General features: G+C 38.3%; 1 protein-coding gene across 1 annotated transcript in view; it reads left to right on the forward strand.

The window, feature by feature from the left end:
* The window catches only part of LOC104985510 (neurobeachin-like), a gene marked incomplete at its 5' end in the record, with an annotated part of 408530 nt that overhangs the window by 355152 nt on the left and 28764 nt on the right, over positions 1–24614 (forward strand). The window contains one exon of the mRNA XM_010835724.1: positions 9677–9844. Coding sequence (XP_010834026.1) covers positions 9677–9844 — 168 coding nt within the window. The remainder of the gene's footprint in view (positions 1–9676; positions 9845–24614) is intronic.

A 24614-nucleotide genomic window follows, 5' to 3' on the forward strand; every position in this document is an offset into this window, starting at 1 on the left:
CCTATCAGGTTTAACAGAAATTTGAGCATCAGGAAAAGCCCAAGTCAACATGTTTATCTTCTACCAAACTGTGATCGTTTTTAAGTACATGCCTTACTTATCCATCTGTATATCCTTCAAGGCTGGCGCCTGGCATGCAGTAGGTGGGCTGTAGGTTGGGACCTGGCTCACTTTGATTATTTGCATTTCAGTGGGATGTGCTGGAGGTCAGAGATCTTGCCTTGTTTGTTGAAGTCTCCCTGGGGACACTTCCTGTTACATAAGAGGTGCTCCATATGGAATGAATAAATGATGAATGAATGAATGGTCCCCCTGGTTGAGATCTTCTTCCTTCAGATGCCCTTACAGTTCACTTCCTCCTTGTAGTCCTTAATTGTCACAAACTCAAGGACACTTTCTATGACTACCTGCTCTAAATCAGCAATCCGCTTCCCATCCATACATATCTCTTGACTTTCTTTTTCCCTTAACATTTATCACCTCTCGACATACACTCCATCTCACTAATAATCTTGGTCTTAGTCAGTCTCTCTCTGACAAGGATTTTGGCTCTAATCCTAAGATCTGCAGTAATGTCTGGCACATCGCAGATCATCAATCAGTATTTGTTGAATGAGTGAATGAATTTCTTTCCCACTCACCCTCACTTCCTGACATTCCTTCCTTCTTTTGGTGACCAACACATCTTTCCCATAGTTTAAATAATCACCCGATAAATATTTATTACTTAATGCTGATTAGGAGCTATAGGAAATGGAATAGAAGTATTAGACACAGTCTCTACATTCCAAATGCTTTGATTCTAATTGAGGATGTAGTGCGTGCGGCCTGTTTGAAACAATTAAGTGTTAATCAGTAATAACCCCATTCCTTTGTCTAGCACTTTACAATTTATATGCAAATTGATTTTCACAAGTAAATTTGTATACATTATTTACTACATTAAACAAGAGGGTACTCATGATAAGTGTCATAAAAATTCATAAAAGACTTCATAGACTGAGGTGGAGAACTCAGAAAATGAACATTGGACTTGAGTGAGGATGTCTCGGACTTGAAAAAGCAGCAGCAGGATGAAATGCTTTCATGTTAAGGGGAAAGGATCAACAGAGGTTCAGAGGTCATACCAGCTGCTATGTGCCCAGGGCTGTAAATTATGCTGCTGGAGCCAAGGATTTGTATCTAGAAGCCTAAAGAAATAGTGGGAGAGGGTGGGATCAAGGTTTGAAAGGTCTTAGGGGTCAGGGAAAGTTTACACTGAATGTGTTTTGCTAGGAGGAGCCTTGGAAGATTTGAAATCAAGAATGACAGTAAGAGCTGATAGTTTCAGAAATCTGTTCTGCCAGCAGGGTGCAGGACCTGGAGTGGAGGAGGAGGTCAGAGGCTGACAGTAGCCCATGTGGAGAGCAGTGAGAGCTCAGGCTAGGACCATGCTAGCAGGAATGGAAAATAATGCAGTGCATTATACACCCAGAAAGCAATCAAGTAAGAGGATAATTTAAGCCCTCCAAAATAAACATTTAAAACAAACTCATCGCTTCATGGCAAATGGAAGGAAGAAAAGTGGAAACAGTGGCAAAGTTTATTTTCTTGGGCTTCAAAAGCACTGCTGACGATGACTGCAGCCATGAAACTAAAAAACAGTTGCTCATTGGAAGGAGAGCTATAACATACCTAGACAGCATATTAAAAAGCAGAGATATCACTTTGCCGACAGAGGTCCATATCGTCAAAGCTATGGTTTTTCCAGTAGTCATCTACAGATGTGAAAGTTGGATCATAAAGAAAGCCAAACGCTGAAGAATTGATGCTTTCAAATTGTGTAGGAGAAGACTTGAGAGTCCCTTGGACAGCATGGAGATCAAACCAGTCAATCCTAAAGGATATCAATCCTGAATATTCATTGGAAGGACTGATGCTGAAGTTCCAATACTTTGGTCACCTGATGCAAAGACCCAACTCATTGGAAAAGACCCTGATGCTAGGAAAGATTGAAGGCAGAAGGAGAAGGGGGTGGCAGAGGATGAGATTGTTAAATAGCATCACCGACTCAATGGACGTGAATTTGAGCAAACTGAGAGACAATGGACAGGGAAGCCTGGAATGCTGCAGTCCATGGAGTCTCAAAGACCTGGACACGATTTAGCAATTGAACAGATGTTATGTTTATTTAAAATAATTACAGTCCCTGGTTTCAGAACTAAGATCCTGCAAGCTGCATGGTGCAGCCAAAAAATAAATAAGTCTTTCGCTATGTCATTACTATAACTTCAATTTGATCATGAAGAGAAGCCAGCATAGACACTACAGAAGAAGTAGCGATATGAATTTGTCGTTGTCCACCAGTGTATATGCAACTCTATCTGGTTAGATTTTCCAGCATCAGAAGCAGAGTTTTGAGGCAATACAAGAAAGGGCTGGGAAATGTCCTCTTCTAGTCTAGAAGAAGAAATAGAAATTCGATATTCTTAAATAGAAGAATTCTGAAGAAAATAACATTCTCTCCTCACAGTTAATTCCACTAGCCTCGTTTCCTTTTTCATAAGTTTCTGAACTGCTTTGTCCTAAACCTACCAGAGAAAGAATTCTGTGCAATCTAATATCCACGGGACAATATGGAAATTAGAATTAGGTAACTATTATTCATCTAAGAGATATCCTCTCTGGTTCAAATCTCACTCTTTATTTCCTTCCTCTCAGATCCCCAGGGTAGAATTATGGATTGGGAATTGGTTTATCTGGGCTTAAAGCAATTGCTTCTGCTTTTAGATATGCAAGGAGAGAGTAAAACAAGCTATTAAGACCATTATAACCCTAATAGCTTAGTAATCAAGTATTTCTTTCTGTTTTTCAATTGTGTTTGCAATAAAATCTTGTTTCAAAGTCCAAAATAGGTTCATGCATGAAAACACAGTTCTAAAGAGAACAAATAAGTAGATATAGCATGTATTTACTAACAGATTAATACTGTTCAAAGTTCAGTTAATCTCAGTGTCAGGCTTCAACTTTAGATAGGTCTTTATGCTTTAATTATGTGATATCTAAAATTCGGTTCTTAGATACACATTTGATTTAGAACCAGACTTAACTTATAAGTGTTTTGACTGGATTTTCTTTTCTTTTTCTTGCAGTGATTAGCAAGACAATCTGTAAGACCGTCTGTTTAATCTGTTACCTGATTATTCCTTTGTCATTTAATTTTATAACCCCCCCCCAAAAAAAAACCTGAGGCGAAATTAGTTATTGTTTCTTTATTAATTGACTCAACTATCTAATGTATAGAATAGGGTAAGTAAGTACAGGCATAGAATTTTTTAATGTAATTAAAGATTTTTGTAGAGAGCCATGAGCTAATAAGTTTGAAAACTGAGATGAAATGGATAAATATAAGGAAAAATATCACATGTCAAAATTGGCACCAGAAGACCTTACAAACCTTAAAGAAATTTAAATAGTAAATCTTTCCAGCCCCCAGAATATCCAAGGCCATATTATTTTATAGGTGAATTCTACCAAATTTTTAAGAGATAAAGAATTCCTTTCTTAGGCAGATTATTCTGTTACAGGAAAGGGGGACCCCTTTCAGGGCCAGAAACTGGGCTCTTGTCTAACATTCGGAAATGAATTGTCCGAGGAGACACATGTGCTGACAAAGCAAGAGATTTTTTGGGGAAAGGGCACCTGGGTGGAGAGCAGTAGGGTAAGGGAACCCAGGAGAACAGCTCTGCCGCGTGGCTCGCAGTCTAGGGTTTTATGGTGATGGGATTAGTTTCTGCATGGTCTTTGGCCAATCATTCTAATTCAGAGTCTTTCCTGGTGGCTCACGCATTTTTCAGCCAAGATGGATGCTAGTGAGAGGGATTCTGGAAAGTGGACGGACTCGTGGTGTCTCCTTTTGACCTTTCCCAAACTCTTCTGGTTGGTGGTGGCTTATTAGTTCTGTATTCCTTACCAGGATCTCCTGTCATAAAACAACTCATGCGAATGGTTACTAAAGGGCCGTTTCAGTCAGTGTTCTTCCCCTAACAATTCTAGAAAACATAACAAGCCATTCAGCTCATTTTATGAGACTACTGGGATCTTGATTCCAAAGTAGTTAAAGGGAAGGAAAGGAAAAAATTAATAGGGCTGATTCATGTATGGATATAAGTGTGAAAACTATGGGTAATAATATCATTCTAAGTAATAATAATCTAAAACCCAGTAACTCTAAATCTATGTTAAATGTGTGTGTGTGCATTGACCCTTTTTTTTTTTTGCATTGACCCTTTTAAGATCAGAGAAAAGATAGTGATATCCCATGTCACCACTGTTTAATATAGTTCTCAAAGTTGAAAACAATTCTATAAGAAAAAATAAAGATATTAACTAGTAAGAGTCACCAGGAACATGATCAACTTATAGACATCAATATCATTTTACTACATCATCTATAACTGAGTTTAAAATATAATTTTTAAAATATTATAATTGTATAAAAATTTACAAACTTCCTGGGAATTAACTTAACCAGAGTTACCCATGTCCTTTATGTTGTGGTCTATGCGCGGGTTGGAAAAGAATTTCCAGACACGAAACAGAATGAGAGGGAATAAAGTTTATTAAAGTGGAAGATGCTGTTGGAACAGCCAGCTAGCTCAAGGGAGAGCCAACGTTGAACAGGTGTCCTTAGTCCATTTTTAGAGCCAGGGTACAAGGGAGCAGGATAGGGGTCTTGAGGATCATGTGCTGATTGTATGAGGCACGTATACTGGGTGGGGGAAGACTAAGGCAAATACCTTCTCCCTATGGCGTAGGGTGATGGACAGGGAGGCCTGGTGTGCTGCGGTTCATGGGGTCGCAGAGAGTTGGACACAACTGAGCGACTGAACTGAACTGAACTGATGGGGTAGGAAGGGAGACAGGTTATACTGCTCAGGAGGACTTGAAATTCATTAATAGTTAACAGCATGGGGAGGGAAGGATGATAGGGTCTGGTTTTTTCCATTCCTACATCCCAAGGCCCTCCTTGATTTGTTTTTGTTTTTGTTTCTGTTTTTTTTGTCCTTGGGACACCACACTTTATAGAGAAAATACTAACTTCTGTATGTAACAAAGTACTTAGAAAATTATCTGTTTAAATAAAGAGACATTCTGAGACCATGGATGGGAAAACCTAATCTCGATTTTCTCAGATTAACCTATAAATTTATCATAATCCCAATCAAAATTATTTTGATGTATCTATACACTTATTGTGAAAGTTACAAGAAAGAATTGTTGTTGCTTAGTCACTAAGTCATGTCTGACTCTTTTATTACTCCATGGAAGTAGCCCTCCAGGCTCCTTCTGTCCATGGGGTTTCCCAGGCAAGAATACTGGAGTGGATCACCATTTCCTTCTTCAGGGGATCTTCCCGACCAGGGATTGAACCCAGGTCTCCTGCATTGGCAGGTGTATTCTTTACCACTGAGCCACCAGTAAAGCCCACAGGGAGGAATAAAGGTCCACAAATAGCTTAGCTGGCTCTTAAAAGAATGAATCTACCAGATATTAAGATATCTAAGACATAAAGATAAATTAAGGTAACAGTAGAACTAAAAGGTTCAAAGAGCTGGGGACACACAGATGTCTAGACAGATAAATGTCAGGGTGGGAACATAGGTGGGTAGATGATAGATAGAAGAGGGAAAAAGCAAAAGGGAAGAAGGGTTGTATTGCTTTTTCTATTAGGAAGAATATTATATTAACTAAACAACAGAAGTTTTATATCTTTGTTTCAAATATACAAGCATTAAAGATGACAGTGCACATTGCTTAAGAAAAGTGTGTTTGTTTAATAGATGGTATTGGAAAAACTGACTTACTATAGTAACAAAAATTATACTGGATCTCTACAGCATATTAAAAAGCAGAGACATTACTTTGCCAACAAAGTCTGTCTAGTCTAAAGCTATGGTTTTTCCAGTTTTCCAGTTTTATGGTTTTTTCACGTATGGATGTGAGAGTTGAACTGTAAAGAAAGCTGAGTGCCAAAGAATTGATGCTTTTGAACTGTGATGTTGGAGAAGACTCTTGAGAGTTCCTTGGACTGCAAGGAGATCCAACCAGTCCATCCTAAAGGAAATCAGTCCTGAATATTCATTGGAAGGACTGATGCTGAGGCTGAAACTCCAATACTTTGGCCCCCAGATGCAAAGAGCTGACTTGTTGGAAAAGACCCTGATGCTGGGAAAGATTGAAGGAAGGAGGAGAAGGGGACAACAAAGGATGAGATGGTTGGATGACATCATCGACTCAATGGACATGAGTTTGAGCAAGCTCCGGGAGTTGGTGATGGACAGGGAAGCCTGGCATGCTTCAGTCTACGGGGTTGCAAAGAGTTGGACACCACTGAGCAACTCAACTGAACTGATCTAATGCCACATATAGTGAAATTGAACTCTAGATAGATTAAAGGCCAGTATGTGAAAAGTAGGGCTTCCCAGGCTACCCTAATGGTAAAGAACCCACCTACCAACTCAGGTAGATGTAAGAGACACAGGTTCAGTCCCTGGGTTGAGAAGATCCCCTGAAGGAGAACACGTCTACCCACTCCAATATTCTTGCCTGGAGAATTTCATGTACAGAGGAGCCTGGCAGGCTGCAGTCCATAGGGTTGCAGAGTTGGACATGACTGAAGCAACTTATTGCATGCATGCATGCATATGAAAAGTAAAACCATAAATATAACACAGCTGACACATCAGAATATAGAAAGTTATTTTAGTTACTTTAAAACAAAATCCCAAGATCATAAACATAAAGAAAAAAGGTTTGTTGTTTCCAAATTAAGAATTTCTATTCAACAAAGAACAACATGGATAAAGTTAATAGACATGTGACCTTTGGGAGAATGCATTGCAAAATTTGATGCCAACAAACTACTACCTGAAATATATAAAGAATTTCTGGAAAAAAAAAATGTAAAGACAGGAACTTTCAGAAAAGAATGGGCAAAAAGCATGAACAGAAAATGTACTGAAGAGGAAACCCAAATGGCTGACAGCATATTAAAAAACATGTCAAACCCCTCAGTAATCAGAGGAAAACAAATTGTAACAGCAGTGAGATACTGTTCTGAATCTGTAACACAGGCTAATATTAAGCTCCTGGACAATCCCAGTTGTCAGTGGGGATGTGGCCATGTAGACACACCTTCATGCACTGCTTGAGGGAGTGGACAGAAACAGCCAATCTACACTGATGACTCAGACACAGTTTATGCATATCTAGTGCAGGGATGTATCAGTCCTGCTCCAGCTTATGAGTCCCAAGAAATTCTCATAAAGAGTCAGACAGGGATGCAGGAGTGGGCGTTCGTCACAGAGCATTGTGTCACAGCACACTGGAGGCAGTCTAGTGCTCACTGCTGGGGAAGTTCTGAGCAGCCCCTGAAAACAGTGGATTCGCTATGTCTAGCCACACAGCTAGATCCTAAAAAACAAGGCTAAGTGAAGAAAGTAAGAAACAATGAAATCTGTAACCCCACTCCATTTTTGTGAGTCAAAAATACACACCAAAAAAATGTTTGTGTGTAAAAAAAATGTAAAAAAAAAAATTACGTGTGTAATGTTTTATAAAGACACATGCAAACAAAAGGAGAAACATTAAACACTTTATAGCATTGCCCATGGCAGAGGAAAATGAAAGAAGCAGTTGGAGATGCTAAATAAATGTTTTAAAACTCAAATTAAGGAATAGTGATCATTGCTTTCACCCCTCATAGTTGCATTAGGCATTTAGTTCAATAATTTTTTTATTCAAATGCAGTAAATTTCATTGACCCTTTCTTCCAAATATGTCTAGTAGTCTCTACAAGATTGATTTGAAATGGTCACTGCTGAGCTAATTATGTAATTACGTTGGTAAGATCTTCCTTTAAAGAATTTCACTACTGTTTGACTTCCAGTGAACAGATTTGTGCAATAGCTACTCTATAATGAACCCCCATTTATTCGTTTTTTTTTCTTCTTTTCATTTATTGCACATGCACTGAATAATTACTGTCTTCTCATTTATACAAATTGACCAAACCAATGTGATAGACATAATCATTATGGGATTGTAACCAATGTATCTTTTCTATTTTCGTCCCTTTTCTTGTTCTCTAGTCCGAACTATTTTGTCCAGTAAGATACAGAGAATAGAAATTCAGTTTAGTTTTAGTATGAAAGCTATCCTTTTAAAATATCTGTTTATATTTCTGAATGAGAAACATTCATAATCACTGGTATAAACAAAATACCAAAATTTTTGAAATAAATAAAAAGGGAGTTTGATGGGAATAGGTTACTAGTTAAATGTGATCCAGGATCCACCTGCCAATGCAGGAGACACAGGTTTGATCCCTGATCCAAGACGATCCCAGATGCCTCAGAGCAACTAAGCCCGGGCACCGCAACTACTGAACCTGTGCTCTAGAGCCCGGGAGCCAGAACTGCTGAAGCCCACACGCCCTAGAGCCCGTGCTTGGCGACAGGAGAAGCCACCACAGTGAGAAGTCCACTCATCATAACTAGAGGGTAGCACCCCCTCGCTGCCACTGGAGAAAAGGCCACACAGCAACAAAGACCCAGCACAGCCAAAATAAGTAAATAAATAAACTATTTTTTAAAAACGTGATCACAGGAAAAGTTGAAAAGTATCATTCAGATATTTTTTAGATTAAAAAAATGAAATATAATTATCAAAGGGCTAATTTAAGAAACCATTTATTAATTGAATTCCAAGCTGGTTTCAACGCCTTTGAAATCAGGGGGCATGCAGCCAAAGAATGACTTCATTCACATATTTAGTTACAGCTGTAATTGCAAAAATTGTTTTCTGTGGCTTTGCATAGTTGAAATTTAAGAAGGTAGTGCTACAGCTTTTTCCTCATGTTGCTGAAATCGGTGTGCCCTTCAAATCAGTAAGAAGCTGATGATGAGCGAGGGTGGGAGGTGAGAGGCATAGTGAGCCGCACTGTGATGGCCACTGCTCTACTACGGCTGTGACAGGGCTGCATGCCTACCTACCAGGGCACCTCTGTGACGCTTGGATGGCTTCTCAGGAAATGAAAAGGCCTCTTTTTTTTTCCTGACTCTTTCTGGAAGTTTCTTATAGTCCCTAACTCTCAGTAATTTGCATTCATTTCCCACTGGCTAGCAAATACCCCAAATTACCCAGCGGTTCCTAAACAGTATAATAGCAGAGTTAACTCATATCAGGTCATTCCCTTTTAGTAATGTAGACGTAAATTTGAAGACTTTGGGCAGGAAAGTAAATATATATCAAAGTTTCTAATTAAATTGTTTACTTTGAGACTAATGGTTAAAAATTGAAAATGAAATTATTATGCATGGCACTAAAACAGGCAATTCAAATTCCTTTTAAACATGAATGTGTCTTTTTAAAGAAATCTATTTAATGTTAAAATTTATATCACATATTCAGTTAAGTCAAGAGTATGTTTAATAGTTAAAAAGAAAATTTTCTTTTAGGTCTGTGTTTTATTAGAGATTGTACTTTGTCATTTCTAAGAATAGGTCTGACACATAGAGGTGAAATACAGGAGGGCAAAGAATGAATTCTACTTATTTATATAGAATATTTCAAGTTAAGAATGGAGATTTACTAAATTTTCATGGTCTCTTTATCTCTTTCCTGACTGATTCAGGCCCTGGAAAGTGAATTTGTTTCTTGCCAACTCCATCAGTGGATTGACCTTGTATTTGGATACAAGCAGAGAGGACCGGAAGCAGTCCGGGCTCTGAATGTTTTTCACTACCTAACCTATGAAGGCTCTGTGAACCTGGACAGTATCACTGACCCTGTGCTGAGGGAGGTAGGTAATAAGTTGGATATGATTCTGAAAATTTCTGCCGCCCTTCAACACAAACTTGGCTTTCCATCTCCTGCATAAATCTCCTTCCAATGTAAATTTTATAAAACATAGATTTCAAGTTCTTGACAAATGTGGAAAAGTGAGTGTTGTATGTCAAAACAAGTAATGAGGCTACCATGTAGTTCCTTTCTGAAATGCAGACATACACAGTGCACTTTAGTATCCCTCTTTTATTTTATTTCAGCGTCTTCATTGAAATGCTTAATGCCTTATGTGTTATAAATTAAAGAAACCTCTGCAGTCCATGGGGTTGCTGAGGGTCAGACATGACTGAGCGACTTCACTTTCACTTTTCATTTTCATGCATTGGAGAAGGAAATGGCAACCCACTCCAGTGTTCTTGCCTGGAGAATTCCAGGGACGGGGGAGCCTGGTGGGCTGCTATCTATGGGATCACACAGAGTCGGACATGACTGATACAACTTAGCAGCAGCAGCAGCAGCATTGAATATTTAAATATGAATAGTTCACATTAAAATAACCTGCCAATACCTATTTTTTTTTAATAAAAGCAGAACTACAGCCTGCTAGACGAAATACTCAAAAAATGCATCAGTAAAATAGATGAGATTATAGTATGTTATTCCTGCACATTCTCAACCTGAAATTTTATAGCTAACAGTTGGGAATTATATGCTATAGTTTGTGTATAAGTATATTTTATGAAAATATTCATAAAATATATTATTTAAATCACTTGTACGTTGCACAAAATTATTTCAGATAGGTGTAAAGAGTGAAGATGCAACAGCTGCTAGATGAGTCTTGCTTCAAGGAAGCTGTATCTCAGTCTTCCATTCTACCAGATATCTGCCATCTGCTCTATGCAAAACAAGCAATCATTTCTACATTTCCAGTCACTAGGATGCTTTTTTATTTTTTTATTTTTTAATTTTAGAGGTGGAAAACTCATAGATTTGGGAAATAAAGCTCTAAAAGAAAAATTTGCATCCATAAAGTTATTTCTTACAGACTTCTATAAAGACAAAATGACTCTATTTGTATGGCTTCAAGCAGAGAAGAGGAGAGGGAAGGGAAGAGCCTCATGCTCCTTGATCATTGAGCCCTTGGGGCTAAATATTTGGAGAACACATTGCAAGCATATTATTAGGTGTAGTGTTCTACCATGTTGTATGCACAAGGAAATGGAATTATTGCCTGAAGCTGGAAGAAGGAGATAGGGACAGAGAAGGGATGAGTGAGAAAAGAGCCAGATACTTGAACATTTGTAGGTGAAATAAGGGATTTTGTCTACAAAATAATCTGATTAGTTTGTTCACAACTGGGAATTCTAATTCTGAGCTTAATTATTCTCTTAATAATGTACCCTTAACATATACTCAGTGCTATAAATGCCTTACCACTATATTTTCTTTTCAGAACCAGTACCTTTAGAATCAGAAAAAGAAAAGAATTACAGTAGCTTATCCTTTTATGGCAAGACCAACTCCAGATTGTTTATTGACTTTTAAATATCATAAACATTTTTGCTCCTGAATATCTTAGTGTACATTCCACCCATTATAATATGCTGTCCTTAAGTTGCAAGTTGATCATCTTGAGCAAAATAAAAATATTTTAAGCATATTGTGCATAATGAAAGAACATAGCAGCATTAAAATTGACTGAAAATAGCAGGTCTTTCCAACTTAAATTGAAGAAGGAAATGGCAAACCTCTCCAGTATTCTCACTGGGAAAATCCTACAGACAGAGGAGCCTAGCAGGCCCCAGTCTATAGGGTCGAAAAGAGTTAGACACAACTGAGTGACTGAGCATATTTAAATGAGAACAAAGAGATAAATGAGAAAAGGAAAAGGAAATGGAATTAGGATTGAGACTTTTTAAATGTGGATATAGTGTTTATTACTTGAATTCTATAAAAATACCTGCTACTACAAGGTAACACTCCTTTGCTTTGGACAGTAAAAAAAAAAAAAAAACTGTATAGAATTGTCAAACTGTAGAAAATCTCCATGAAACATTACATGAAAGAGAGTAATTTAAAAAATTAAAAAATAGGTTGGGAAGGGGTTCCAGCTTTCCCAGTCTGAGGGCATAGTTGCTGAACACTGAGGTTCCATTAGAGAAGCTCCCAGAGTCACTCAGTGCCATGTATGTCCTCCCTACCTAAGCCCCTCGCCCACCTCTCTCACCGAAAAACTTTTCTGTCAGTTCTTAAAATACTAGGTGAGAGAGCATGTACTTGGAACACTGTTACCTTACTTCCGCCGGGCAGCACGGGCTCACACACACACTAGCAGAGCACTGGCCCTGACCCACCCAGTGTTTTGTGGTTTAGATGCTAAGTCATGTCCAACTCTTTGAGACCCCATGGACTGTAGCCCACCAGGCTTCTCTGCCTATGGGATTTTCCAGACAAGATTATTGGAGTGGGTTGCCATGCTCTCCTTCAGGGGATCCTCCTGACTCAGGGATCGAACCCATGTTTCCTATGTCTCCAGCATTGGCAGGCAGATTATTTACTCACTGAGCCACCTGGGAAGCCCATCCTACCCAGAGGCCCTGTGTCAAATCAAGATAGCTTTATCTCTTTAAGACCACTAGGGAAGCACTTAGGACATTGCAGATATGACAGATGAAATGACCTTGCAAGGAATAGGAGTTAATTGCCCCCTCCACATTCCCCATGCTCACCTCCTTTACTTCACAACTAACATATTTCCACAAAATAAATTCTGTATTAATATTTAAGAAACTACAAAGATGAGAACCTGCCTGAATCCTGTGAGCTTTCTAATGTGGCCAAGTCATTTAGTGTTCTTCCACTTCCATTGCTTTGTCCATAAAGAAGGGATAATACCAAACATATGTTTGCCAGCATAAAAGCATCTAGCGTCTATTGTCACAAGAAAGAACCCTGTGGATAGGTGGAACAGAGTATAGTATCATCATTATTTGGTGGTCATTTTTGCCCCTATGCAGTGAGGAGGCTCTCTGCAAGGCACACTGCCTTCCATCAAAACATCAACATCGAGTTCCAGGAGGTCTGCTCTGTGATGCTGTGATTTGAGAGAGTTGCTCTATACCTAAATGATCAGACAAAGGCTTTTGGGGAAAGTAGTGTTCAAAACGTTGAGCCTTTTATTGAGTTCATTGCATTCCTTTTATTTGATAAAGTTTATCTTGAAGTGAAGTAAAAAGTGAAATGAAGTCGCTCAGTCGTGTCCAACTCTTTGCGACCCCATGGACTGTAGCCCACCAGGCTCCTCCATCCATGGAATTTTCCAGGCAAGAGTACTGGAGTGGGTTGCCATTTCCTTCTCCAGGGGATCTTCCTGACCCAGGGATCAAACCTGGGTCTCCCACGTTGCAGGCAGATGCTTTACTGTCTGAGCCACCAGGGAAGCCCCAAAGTTCATTTCAGTATTTTTAAATATGAAATCACTCTATTTCACAAAGATAAAACCAAAAGAAAGTGGCAGTTATCTTACACTAAGCTCCAACTAGCCTAAAGAAGATAATTTTTAATGCCTTAACAAATGCTGATTTAAAGGAGAAATTTAATATACAAAAATCTACATATGTCCCTTTTGTAAAAGAGAATAGAAAAGATACACACACACACACACACACACACACACATATATACATCTACAGTCTACCTAGAACTTTGAAGTTAGGGCTAAAATTTGAAAAATGTCTTAAGATTATTGATTCATTCTTCCTTGACAGGTGAAATCATGAAGCAGCACTAACCACAGCAATTATAGCATTAAAATGTCAAGAAATTAGAGGTCAGAATAACAGATAATTTTCTTCTCTATGTCAGATTTAAAATTGACATTCTTTGACAGCTTAGGATCTCTGGCTGAGAAAAATATGACAGCTTAACTTATTTTATACTTGTAAAGCAGTAATTGATAATAAACTTTATCATGACAGCCTCTGGGCAGAAACATGACAGAACAGTTTTGGTACCAAGCTCTTCATAACATGTAAACACTAGATCTGGGGGATATTAGGTATTATTTAAATTGTCTTAAGCCTGAGCTTTTATCATAGTCTTCTAGACACTTTTTTTTTCCATAGATGAGCTCATCTGACTATTTAAGCAGTATTTTTCAAGCATGATAATGAGTGTTTTTCATATTTATTTTTTCATGTTAATAAAATTATGTGATTTGCTTTATGTTTTTACTCCCCAAATGATGGCCAAGAAACTTAATCCTATGACCTACATGAGAAACAGGCTGTTCTGGTTTATATCTGGTCCCATGGTTTTCTATCTCCTTACTACTCAAATACGGTCCATAGACCAACAGTATCAGAATGAGCATCACCTGGGAACTTGATAGATAGACCCTCATACTCTGCTCTCAGCAATGCCCCCACACAGCCTAGTAAATCTGAATGTTGGGAAATCCCCTGGTGACCTGAGGCATTACAGTGTAGGAAGCACTGTGCTGCTGTTCAGTTGCTAAGTCATGTCCAACTCCTTGCGACCTCGTGGACTGAGGCACGCCAGGCTTCCCTGCCCTCCACTGTCTCCTAGCTCCATCCACTCTCCATCCTCTTTGCCTCCATCCCAAGGGTATCTCAGAACATCCAGGAAGAGGGCTCAAGCAAGTTTATTTTGAAAAAAAAATTCTTTAAAATAACAGAATATTTACTTATTTTTTTTGTTTTGTTTTGTTTTTGCTGTGCCACTGCAGCATGTGTGATCCTAGTTGCCAGACCAGGGACTGAACCCGTGCCGCCTGCATTGGAAGCACTGAGTCTTAATCACTAGCCGACCAGGGAGGTCCCTTACTTATTTTTAGACATGATATTCTTCTTATTCCCAAAATAATTCTTTAAAAAGTAAAAGGCTTTTTAATGGGCATTTCCATTTTAATTTAAACTGTAAATTTTCCATTTGTTCATGCTTTTAAATTTATTAAAACTTTTAACTCAGTAAAACTTCAGTAACTGTAGAGAAAATTTTAAGGTAACTTTAAGAAATCTTTATCAGCCATTTTTTTTCTCGTTTGTCCTTTACTCTTATAATGAGTGAAAAATATTCTAAAATTGTTTCTTAAAATTATCTCTGTTATAATCAGGAGTATAATTAGTCAAGCCTGTCTGCCTCAGAGTATGATTGTTTGATCCCTAGCAGTCAATGAAAGATGATGGAAAGGTGGACATCAGATAACAGATTATATCACAGCCCCAGCATCATTATTTGAGTGACATAAGGGAGTCACTTTAATGTACTTTTATTTAACCACCTAAAATATGATAATTGAAATGATATCTAACTCATAGGACTGTACTTGAGGATTGTATGTGAAAAGATATGTGAAAATACTTTGTAAACCGTGAAGCACTACTGGACATTGATTACTCCTGCCCCCAAACATAATTAAATGAAGTATTGTGGAAGAACTTCTGTTTTAATAATTTATTTCTCTGTATCATGATATCTGTAGTCAACACTGCCAAACTGAAAAATGATTTAAATGACTTCTCTTTGACTGTGAGAGAGATATACACAGAAGTCTACCATAAAAGGCTTGTTTTGCTAGCAAATTATTAGAACATATGGACCATGCAGCATTTATTTATACATTTTGATATTACCAGTAGTCATAAAAATGTGGTTATTTTAGTCTAATTTTCTGTTACCAGTATTTCTTAGTCTTAGACTATATATTCTTCATTTCTTTCTTTCTTCAATCTGACAGGGATAACAAAGCATTCCTTTGGATATGCTATGGTGAAAATATGCCCATGGGAAGTAGAATAGATCTCTTCAGTTTTCACTTTATTTTCTTGCTGAAACATTCCTTGCTACTGCAGAGAACTGACATGATAGGGCTGTCAAGAACCAGCAAGACAAATGTGTCTTTAACCAAAACAGCTGCAATGCTGACTTTCCTAGAAAAGGAACTCATAAAATTTATAAGGAAAAAAAAATGAACCCACTTTTCATCTTGATCATGTAAATGAAGGTATTTATCATGACAACGTTGATGGCCTCTATAATAATTGCCTATTCTTTCTGAGAATCTGTTATTCCTAGTCTTTACTTTCCCTCATTTCTGACTTCTCTCTTTGATCTGACGAGGGATATTAACACCCACCCCTCCTGGGTCGCTTGAGTGGGTTGTAGAACAATATTGTCTGTTTACTGGTGCCCTGACGCCTAATTGTCTTCAGATGGGGGATGTTCAGGGTTCTTCTCCTAGGCGACTATTCTGAGGCATGATAACAAATGATCAACAAAAGGGCAGATAAATATTTCTTAAAACCATTTTCATTCCCCCCCCCTATAATTACTAGAAATTTTACAGAGCTGAAAATCTTAACAAACTCAAAAGCCAAATTAACATAGAAAGAAAAGCCATACATTTTAAATTGTTGGAATAGAAATACACATTGGGTCTTTTTTACTTTTAAAGAATCATTTTGGGAACAACAAGAATCCCTAAATCTGGTAAGAGTATAGGTTCAAATGTATCTGTTGTTGTGCTTCTCATCTGTAGCAATAAGGCATGCATTGAGATAATTCAAGAATACAGTTTCTATATAGAAATTAGTATCAAGAAAATTAATGATACACATTTAATTTTGATTGGTGAATAAATCTTTTAATTTAGTTTTATCTTTTCTCCTTCTAATTACTGCAGTCCTTAGCTAGTCCATAGTCATCAATTGTGCATAGAAAAGCATAAATAATGCACTTAGTCAAAGTGAGATGTATGTCATTTATGTGAAGTATGCTTTTTTTCTCTCTTTGTGTTATTTTTATTGTGTGGTGCTGAGAAGTGCTAATTATTGATTTTCAGAAATTAACAGCAAATGCTTTTACAAGCATCTAAAGTCATATTTTACACAAGGAAGAAGGGTGAAAATTGCAGCCTGCTGTTTGTAATAGGAATAGCTGGAAGAGACTTCCTTATCTTCAATTAACATAGATTTCAGTTATATTACACAGTTGTTACCTTAGCATAAATTAACAATTATTCAAAACATACTGCATGCTTCAGTTTCTTGAAGTGGGTATTACTCAAGCTAAGTACCTAACCATTTTAGTTAGATGTTTAGGACTCATGTTTAAATGTTTTAAACATATTGATAATGAGTCTATTTATAGCCATTTGATCTCAGTATAGTATATCTAAATTATTGTTTCCCATTTATGTCAAAGAAGAGCATTTTGTTTTGCCAAATACATGCAGTACTATTTTTAATTTGAATTTAACTGAGTCAAAGGGTATGATTTCATTTTGTAATGTTTATACCCACACCTGGTGAACCTTAGTCTTCATATCTTTATATGTACCAAACAAATCCATTTCAGCTTTATTATTCTCATTATTGTCTTTCCATGATCAGACACTCCAAGTGAATTTATTTTGTGTAGTGAAGCAGGTCACCACCGATACTACTCTCCCTTACCCCCTCCGCCTTCTCCTCAACCTCCTTCCTCCTCCATTTCCTGAATCAGCCAGCATAGAGTTTGCTTTATGTGAATTTATTCATCAAGGGAGAATTTGGCATGGATATTGTACTGTTGTTACCTCTCACATATCATTAAGTATTTCTGGACTGAGTCTTCTACTATGTACTATTGAATGATCAAACCCAAAGTGGGCAAAGAACCAAAAACCTGGGGGCATCCTTAAGAACTCATCTGCTAAAACTCTTGCTTCCAGGTCAATCTGAAAATTATCCAGAACAGAATGTTTTAGTTCTTTTTTTGAGGGTTAACAAGCATAGATTGAATAAGACTCCATGGTCTCCCCCAAGAAGCTTATAGCAGTGTTTATCCCTCAAATATTCTAAATCCTCAATAAAAATCTTACTTGGGTGTAATCACCTTTTGGTCAGTCCTACTTGGAAATGAAGCAAAAGCGAGCCAGCATTTTTCTTATTTATTATACCTGAACACTAATCCTAGTTGTATCCATCAGTGTGCTGTATGTGTCTCAGCACATTGCCCTTTCAGAGGGATAATGAAGACTCCGAAAAATGATATCTAAATGGTCAAGAAAAACAGGGAAAGAGTCTAAACATCATTAATCGTTATGCAAATGCAAAACAAAACCACAGTGAGGTGCCACTCCATACCCACTAGGTTGGATACAGTCAAACAAACAAACAGAAAATAGCAATGTTGGCAAAACTGGAATCCTTGAGAGTACTATGAGAATGTAAAATGGTGCAGCCTCTCTGGAAAACAATATAGAGGTTCCTCAAAAAATTAAAGAGAGACTTCCTGTATGATCTAGCAGTTTCACTACTGGTTATATATCCACAATTAAAAGCAAGATTTCAAAGAAATATATTGCATATCCATGTTCATAGCAGCATTATTCACAACAGTCAAAGTGTAGAAGCAATCCAAGGGTCCATGAGCAGGTGAACAGATGAAAAAGTATGCCATTTAGATATAATGGGATATTATTTGGCCTTAAAAAGGAAGGAAATTCTGAGGCACGCTGTAACAGGAATGAACCTTGAGGACATTATTCTGAGTGAAATAAGCCTGTCACAACAAGACAAATTACTGTTTGATTCCAGGTGCTTCCAATAGTCAAAATCAGAGAGAGAAAAAGTAGAAGGGTGGTTTCCAGGAGTTGTGAGGTGAAAGTCGCTCAGTCCTGTCTGGCTCTTTGCAACCCCGTGGACTGTACAGTCCATGGAATTCTCCAGGCCAGAATACTGGACTGGGTAGCCTTTGCCTTCTCCAGGAGTTGTTCCCAACCCAGAGATCGAACCCAGGTCTCCCACATTGCAGGCAGATTCTTTGCCAGCTGAGCCACAGGGGAAGCCCAAGAATACTGGAGTGGGTAGCCTTCTCCAGCGGATCTTCCCGACCCAGGAATCAAACCAGGGTCTCCTGCATTGCAGGTGGATTCTTACCAACTGAACTATCAGGGAAGCCCTTGATATCAGGGAAACCCTTCCAGGAGCTGGGGGAAGGTGAAATGAGCAGTTGTCTGATGGGTACAGAGTTTCAGTTTCTCAAGCTAAAGAGAGTTCTAGAGAATATGCACAATAATATGAATGTGTTTAACACTGCTGAACTGGACACTTAAAAATTGTTAGGATGGTAAATTTTACACTGTGAAATTTTATGTGGTAAATCTTAACCACAGTTTTAACAAATTTTAAAGGGATAATCAAGAGTTTAAAAATAGTCCTATTTACAAAAATGTGGGGCAGATTAAAGTAGATAATCAAGGGAAGGTGAAGCCCCCTGGGGTTAACATCTGGTTACCAGGCCTAGGCTTGAGGGTGTAAGGGGAGGTAGCTTGTTGCCAGAAGCTGGCAGGAGAAGTAGCCCTGGGAATTGGTCACCCGGCAGAACCTGTGGCCTTAGGTAGAGAACTGCAACACAGCCAGTGCCAAACTGTGACCTGACAATGAGGGGGCGCACAATAAATGCTTTGCCTTCTACCTTGCGTCCCAACCAGTCAGAGGCCAACCCAGTACCAGGGGTGCGGTCCTTGGAGACCATCGCCCAGGGGCAAGGATGCCGATCCAGTTCACTTCTCTGTGCCCTGAGTGAGCCACCACTCTGGAGCAAACTTATTTAAGGCATTCAGGGTAGAACAGCCACTACCTTCTCATTAAAATACATGGATTTTTCTACCTGATTTGACTTAGTTTTCAGGAGAAAAAGTGAGTGAGCTTGCCACCTGTGGCACTGACCTAATATATTTTTTTAGATGTTCCAGACAGAGCTTTTTTATCTAGAGGATATGGTGTTTTTCACATTAATTTGTTAAGTCAATTATGTAATATCCTTATAATTTATCATTCTAAGGAGGAAGTGTAGGAATCAGCAGGAAGAGAAATCTCCAGTATGTATCTGTATATGTGTATATATATGTATTAGATTTATACCAAAAGAATATATATATATACATATTTGTATATAAAAATTTGCTGATATATATAGATATATATATATATATATATCAGCTTTATACCAAAAAAATAAAAGCAAGCACTGAGGCAAGTAAATGAGCAAATTGGAACCCCTTCCTCAGATATTTTCTAACATAGTCTGATAGTTAAAACAAATATGGTCCTTTTTTGCTTGAGTTATCAAATATTTGCTTAAATATTCTAATACTTTTGCGAGTGTAGGCGGCCTACAGTCCGGGGGTTGCAGAGTCCTGCAAGACTTGTGACTAAGCACGCATGCACGCATAGGCTTAGCCTTAATGCAGTTGATTTTTAAAACAAAGGAAACATCTTGGTTCTTCTGTTTTGTAGTTTCTGTGAAAAACTAGAAGCAGTTTAATATAAAATAGCATTTTAATTTTTTATATAGTTAAATGTTTATAAGGCAAGAAATAATAAAGTGCAGATATTATTTGCTTGATTTATTTTGCTATTTTTCCAGCATTAAAAAGTAATGCTTTATATGATCTTGTTTTATTGCAACAATAAACCAGAAGCAAAGGCTTATCAGTTAAAATACATTCTGCCATTAAGTAATCTTTCTTTTTATCATTTCAGGCTTTCAGAATTCCATGTTTTTCCTATTTGATAGAGAATTGGTAGAATTGTAGGTAGAACCGAGTGATAAAAATCACATATATTTTTTTAATTGTATTATATGTTGAAGTTGTATTTTCTGTCAAAGGGGAAAAAAAGAATATCCACTCTCAAGCATTAAAATCATTCTAAATAAGAGCTGTATACTGAGATAAGCACAACACTAAATTTTTTGAAAATCTTTTTCTGTGTTCCCAAGCTTTTACTTTTTTTTCTTAAATTTTCTGAAATTTGCTGATAATTGGTAATTTGAACATAATCTGGTATTTTGCATTATGGATAGCATAGCCTATCGTACTTTACGAAATGCTGATTTTTTTAAAACCATTTAAAAGATTTTACCAACCAAGGAAAATGGATATAAAACAGGTCATTTGACAGCCTACCTTATTAGCTTCTTCCTACTGTCTCTCTCATGGCACTTAGACCTGATGGCATTTCATCTGAAAGACAATGCTAAATTAACATTTGCCAAAAAAAACTGGAACTTGTAAAGGTTCCATCAGAGAAAAATATATCTGGGCTAAATTCATCTGCACTAAGGAAAAGAGAATAATCAAAGTGTTTATCTAATGCCTACCAGGGAAAGCGTAAGTAGATAACCAGACTACACAGAGGGAAGGAGAAAGCACGTTTGTTCACCTAACTTTTGTCTTTTATTTTGAATTTACCATTAATTTGAACATCATTCTGAACTTTGCCTTAACTGTCACCACGTTTCCTTGTACCTTGGTTGTGAAGTTTTTTGTATTAATGGGCAGACATGCAACACACATGCACCACAGCATGTTCACTCTCGTTTCTGAGGATTTAATCCCAAACGTGGGCTTCCCTGGTGGCTCAGAGGGTAGAGCATCATCTGCCTGCAATGCAAGAGACCTGGGTTTGTTCCCTGGGTCAGAAAGATCCCCTGGAGAAGGAAATGGCACCCCACTCCAGTACTCTTGCCTGGAAAATTCTATGGACGGAGGAGCCTGGTAGGCTACAGTCCATGGGATTGCAAAGAGTTGGACACAACTGAGCGACTTCACTTTCTTTTCTTTCTTTCTAATCCCAAACTTGTATCTTTGTTCATATAGGAGGTAGAACTTTCTTGGGAGGAAAGGCAAGAAGGGAAAACAAAACAGTTAAGCAAGAGATATAGCAGGTCAGAGGAATAAGGCTTGTGTCACAGCTATTGCAAGCACATAGCGGGACAACAGAGGATGAGATGGTTGGATGGCATCACTGACTCAATGGACATGAGTTTAAGTAAACTCCGGGAGTTGGTGATAGACAGGGAGGCCTGGCGTGCTGCAGTCCATGGGGTCACAAAGAGTCGCACACGACTGAGTGACTGAACTGAACTGTAGGGCCTCTTTATGCAAATGTAAAAAGCCACCCTGTTCAGGAGGTTGAATTACAAAAAGGGCCCCTTTCTTTGGCAATCGGGGTCAATTCTATCACTCATCCCCAACTGGGCACCTTGGTACGTGGTATCATCAATGACACCCACCATACACAGTGCCCTGACCTGTGGGGAAGTTGAAAGACTAGAGAAAACTCGTTGAGAATAAGTGGGAAAAAGGAGAGCTGGATGGGGCTTCCCAGGTGGCTCAGCAGTAGAGAATCTGCAGGAGCCACGGGAGACTGGAGCTCAACCCCTGCGTGGGGAAGATCCTCTGGAGGAGGAAATAGCAACCCACGCCAGTATTCTTGCCGGGACAGTCCAGTGAATAGAGGACCCTGGTGGGCTACAGTCCGTGGGGGTTGCAAAGAGTCAGACACAACTGAGCAGTGAGCACGTACACACAGGAGAGCTACTTGAAGGCAGGGGTAATTTTGTAATTTGACAGGTGGGTCCTGGAGTATTTTACAAAGAGAGCCAAACAATACTAAGGAGAGGAACAATCAGAAAGTAGGGAGGACAAAAGGGAAACAGTGTGTATGGGAACTTTCCCTAGTAGGAGCTTTATATTCCATGTAAGCAGGTAAAACTGAGTTGTGTGTCATGTGTGTGTATGAAATCTGGAAATGAGAGGTACTTACATTGTCCTCCTAAGCATAATTCGGTTCACATTTTCCTTTTCCTTCTCTGCCTTTCCCTGCAGAATTCCTGTTTTAGAACTTCCCCCAAGGTGTTAAAAGCAGTCTTTTTACCCTCTAATTTTAGAACATACCTGTTTCTTTTTTTATTATTGAAATATAGTTGATTTTTGCGGTGTTTCAAGTGTACAACACCTGTGTGTGTCATACGTATTATACAACTCATGTGCTCTCATATGCAATGTTGATTTATCCTTTCTTCACTGAAAAGGGCAATAGACAATATACAAAATGCAATAGATTTTTTGTAACATAAACTAAAGTTTTGGTATTCGATTTTAAAAGGATTCACAAATGCTGATGTGGTCAAGCAGGGCATAAACTATTGAAGCTGGGCGAGGTGGCAGTTTATGCACGGGTCACATGAGCGATGGGCCTTAAAAAGGAGTCTCTGTGCTCCAGCCGAGTGTTACCACACAGGAATGATGATGGGGTCATGCAGGAGCTTCTGATTCTTATGAGAGAAGCCAAAAAACCCCAGTTTACTGTATGAAATTTCCTGACCTGTACATGTTGACTCAAGTAGAAACTGTGCCTGTGAGCTGAATCTAGCCCATGGGATGCCAGTATGTGACATCTGGCTGAACGTAAGCCCCTGTGACATCCTGGCTAGAATGTAACCTCCACAAGAGTAGTCATCTGTATCTGTTTTGTTTGGTGGGTATCAGAGATCTCTAGAATGGTAGGTGCAAAATAAATACATGTCTTAATGAATAACATTATCTTTCTGACCCATGCAGAGCAATATATAGAGAAATAGAAATATTTTGAATTTTTTAAGATCCCATTTCTGATAATATAGAAAGAATCCAAGTTATAATTAACTTTTAGTAGTTGTTTGGATGTTTTTTACTTGATGTCTTTAGGAAAATTCCATTATATGGCAAAAAAAAAAAAAAAAGTCCACATAGCAAAAACTCTTTTTTATGATGTTGACCAGCTAATTTCTACTTAACCTTCAAACCTCAGCTCTTGTTCTTTTTCTGGAAGTCCCTGTCCTTACAGCCCTTCTCTCCCTCCCCCATCCTCCACCTGAGTCTGATTGTCACTCCTCGGGGCTCCCGAGCCCTCTGAGTTTGCCTCACCCATGATCCTCCCTAACATGCACCTTGATGTCCTCATCTCATGTCCTCATGGGCTGAAAACTTCTGGGGGACAGTCTGCTGTCTGAGTTTGTATGCCTTGGCGTAGAGTAAACATTCAAAAGATGTTCGTTAAGTTATTTCTGTGGTATTGAGTTGTAAGAATCAAGAGCTCTGAAGTTTTCCTCGCTACTGTGCTTTTCTCTTTTCAGGCTACCTTTCGGTTTTGCCCAAATGCCCTACCATTTCCCCACTTCTGTATTCAGACATTTTTGGAAGGACTAAATCACAGCCTTAACCTGCAGAGAGTCGCAGGCTGAGCAAACAGACGCACATAAAGAATTCTGTGTTGAGTTCCATGATAAAGGGGAAGATAGGCTGTGAGAATATGGAGGACATTGATTATGATTTAGGACATCTGGCAAGGATTTAAAACCCTGCCGAAGGTTAGCATGAAGGGAGGTGTTTTCTTCTCCATCAGAACAACTATTCAATCTTTATGCTTCATAAGTTGCAGTGTGGACTGTGTATATCCCTGGGCATGTGCCCATAGAAAGTACCTCCCTCCCTTTTTTATTTTTAAAAGATTCAATATGTTTAAAGAAATGAAACAGGCAATCAAAAATATGAGCTAGTAACAGAGAAATGACACCATAAAAATTAATCAGTCCCCCACCCCTTTCTGCTCTAGTTTTATTTGTATCTCTGTTCAAAGCCCAACCTGCCCATGGAAAACTATTTTCTCCTCAGCATCACTTTTTAAAAAATATCAAAATCTTTGAACATATGAAAGTGGAGAGAATGATATACAAATAATAATATAACAGATTTCCACTTGCCCAATAACGATATTCAGCAGTAGTACCTCCCATCTTGGTGAAAAGAAGACTTTTGATTACTTTCTAAATGTGGGGGAGCCAGTCAAGAAAATCAGTAGGTGCTCACATACCATTCAAACATTTTAATAGACTTAGACAACATGCTTTTTCAAGATCAGAAAGGTCTGATCAATTTAAACTCAAAGGGT

The sequence above is a fragment of the Bison bison genome, unplaced genomic scaffold, assembly GCF_000754665.1.
Source record: "Bison bison bison isolate TAMUID 2011002044 unplaced genomic scaffold, Bison_UMD1.0 scf7180017864048, whole genome shotgun sequence".
NCBI lineage: Eukaryota > Metazoa > Chordata > Mammalia > Artiodactyla > Bovidae > Bison > Bison bison.